This window comes from Rhinopithecus bieti, unplaced genomic scaffold, assembly GCF_001698545.2.
Source record: "Rhinopithecus bieti isolate Rb0 unplaced genomic scaffold, ASM169854v2 scaffold_5159, whole genome shotgun sequence".
NCBI lineage: Eukaryota > Metazoa > Chordata > Mammalia > Primates > Cercopithecidae > Rhinopithecus > Rhinopithecus bieti.
The window spans coordinates 1218-3436 of record NW_016883175.1 but is presented as its reverse complement, the minus strand read 5'-3'; the positions used below and the strand labels follow the sequence as shown (position 1 = coordinate 3436).

General features: G+C 36.9%; 1 protein-coding gene across 1 annotated transcript; it reads right to left on the bottom strand.

The window, feature by feature from the left end:
- Positions 1 to 151: 151 nt before the first annotated feature.
- LOC108525794 (rab3 GTPase-activating protein non-catalytic subunit-like) lies at positions 152 to 1965 on the bottom strand. Its single transcript, XM_017866624.1, has 3 exons — positions 1865 to 1965; positions 1139 to 1299; positions 152 to 381 (listed from the first exon to the last, which is right to left on the bottom strand). The coding sequence occupies exons 1-3, from the start codon at positions 1890 to 1892 to the stop codon at positions 166 to 168; spliced, it is 405 nt and encodes a 134-aa protein (XP_017722113.1). The 5' UTR covers positions 1893 to 1965; the 3' UTR covers positions 152 to 165.
- Positions 1966 to 2219: the final 254 nt, after the last annotated feature.

Here is a 2219-nt window from a genome sequence, read left to right as displayed (position 1 = left end):
AGAAGATTAATTTAGAGGAAGTATACAGAAGGTTATTGTTATTTTTTAAATCTGAGTGTATTTTCTTTCTCTATTCTTTCCGTCGTTTCTATTAAAAGAAACCCTCGTAACATAACAATATGGATGTAAATGCTCAAATAAACTTCAGCTTACCTTTTCCTCCTTCTAATAACTTTTAACAGAAAGCCTTGGAAGTGGCTCAGCCTGCAGTGATGACACTTTGGAGGTCTGAGTGTTCCCTTTGCTGTGAAGCAGAGTCTGAAGTATGAGACAATCTTCCAGCTGTTTCAGAAGGAGTTTCCAGTACTCAGTGTCAAGAGAAAGTGCCTCCCAGGAATCAGTGAGGGCCTCTGAATCAGCACCCAAAACTGTTTGGGAAAACTAATAAAAAATGTACTGGTGATTCTCTGCCAAATATTCTGAATCAATATTAACTTGAATGAGCTTTTAACTTGAAAGCTGATGGATACTGAGGATACATCACAAAGCAACCCACAAATGCTATTTCCCAAATATTACTACTTGGCTGGATGAAACATGAGGGTCAGGAGTAGACTGTAGACTCATGGGCAAGGACGGTGAGTTCAGATATTTATAAGGAGTCCTGCACTAATGGCCCTGATTCAACCAGTGTACATTTCAAAGTTTTTTGGGCCATCTCTGGCAAGGGCCACAGTTTTGTCTAGCACTACCATCAAAAAACTTACATCTCTTCAGAATGCACTCTTCAACCTAAAAAAAAAATCTGAAATTTCATCTCTCTCCATCACAATGAACATTGCAAGCAGGCAATATTAAATTTAGCCTATAAACAACAGTGACTTGTGAATCTCCACAGACCTATTTGGTGTCTCATCCAAATTAACGTAACACCCCTGGAAAAAATTATTTGATCCACCATGAGCTGTAAAGGAAATGTGAGTCCTCAAGAGATGAGAAAAAAACACAGTAGGATACTGTCATGTGGCAACTGCTAAATTCAAGTATCCATGGTGTCATTCTGAATAAACAAATTAAGGGGAGCACCTCTCATCCCTCTCCCCGCTCCAAAAAACCCCCCAGAGAACCCCAGAAAAGGAAAGCATCCCCTTAGCCTACTGGATGTGTACAGATGAAAACCATACCTTTACCCACTTACTTTTTTCTCTGTCATGTTGTTTGATATCTGCGCAGCAACAGAATGCCCAACATGTGCAGACAACAGAGCAGCTCCATTGTTCTCAGACTGAATACAGGCTGTGCGCATCTGCTGCCACCATGGGGACACAGACTGAGAATCCCAGGTCTCATCGATGGCCACTATAGGGAGAGGAGAAAACTGAAAATAAACTCTTACCCTGTCAATTTTTTTAGACTATTTATGTTAAACATAATGTTAAAACTAAGTTCCCTACTGATATATTTTATATTTCTCAATGAAGTGGAAGTCTAACAATCTATTTTATTATTCCATTTATTTATGTTCTTTTAGTCATCTTTGTTCTCATCAATATTAAATCCTTATTTGGAATATTTCATCATTATTGAAAACGATTGAATATTTTAATAGATTAATATTCTGATAATCATACAAAAAATAACAAGAAAACATTACCTCCCCTAAGACCATTCCATTTGCCTTACTGAGTTAACGTGTATTGTTCAAATCATGTTTTTTTATGATGATACAAAATATAAAATTTCATAAATTAAAGCATAAGTCAAATGCATTAAAAGTATTCTATTAATACATAAAAGAATCTCTATGGTGAAATGTTTTGTACACTATAGACTCCTTCTGTTAAGGGATCCTATCTACTCTCCCATCTTTCTGTGACATTTCAAACACGAAACTTTGTTTACAGGAGCAACAAACTTTGTTTACCTTTCATCTTGCTCAGGAGGGACAGCATGGTATGAAGACAGCAGACTGACTGTGGTTTATCCAAAATATCCTTTTCCTTCGAAAGCCAAACACTCAGGAGCAGAGACTGAAATCAAATTTAAATCTTTTCAGTCTAAAAAAAAATTTTACATAGAAAATCTTACACTTTCCTAGACAGCAGATGCATGCATATGGATGATGCAGCTTCTTGAGGTGAAAAAATAAGCAGTTGCTTGCTGTATCATGTAATATGAGAGTGAGAATGAGGTCCCTTGTCTACCTAGGAGATTCTCTATAACCTGTTGTATATTTAAACTTCCCTGTTTCCAACTCTTCTTTGGGTTAAGCATTGCCT

Coding starts and splice junctions, on each gene's coding strand:
- LOC108525794 (XM_017866624.1), bottom strand. CDS start 1,892: ATGCTGTCCCTCCTGAGCAAGATGAAAG. Junction 1,300..1,864: donor CCTCCTGAGCAAGATGAAAG/GTAAACAAAGTT, acceptor CTCTCCCTATAG/TGGCCATCGATGAGACCTGG. Junction 382..1,138: donor ACAACATGACAGAGAAAAAA/GTAAGTGGGTAA, acceptor ATTTTTTATTAG/TTTTCCCAAACAGTTTTGGG.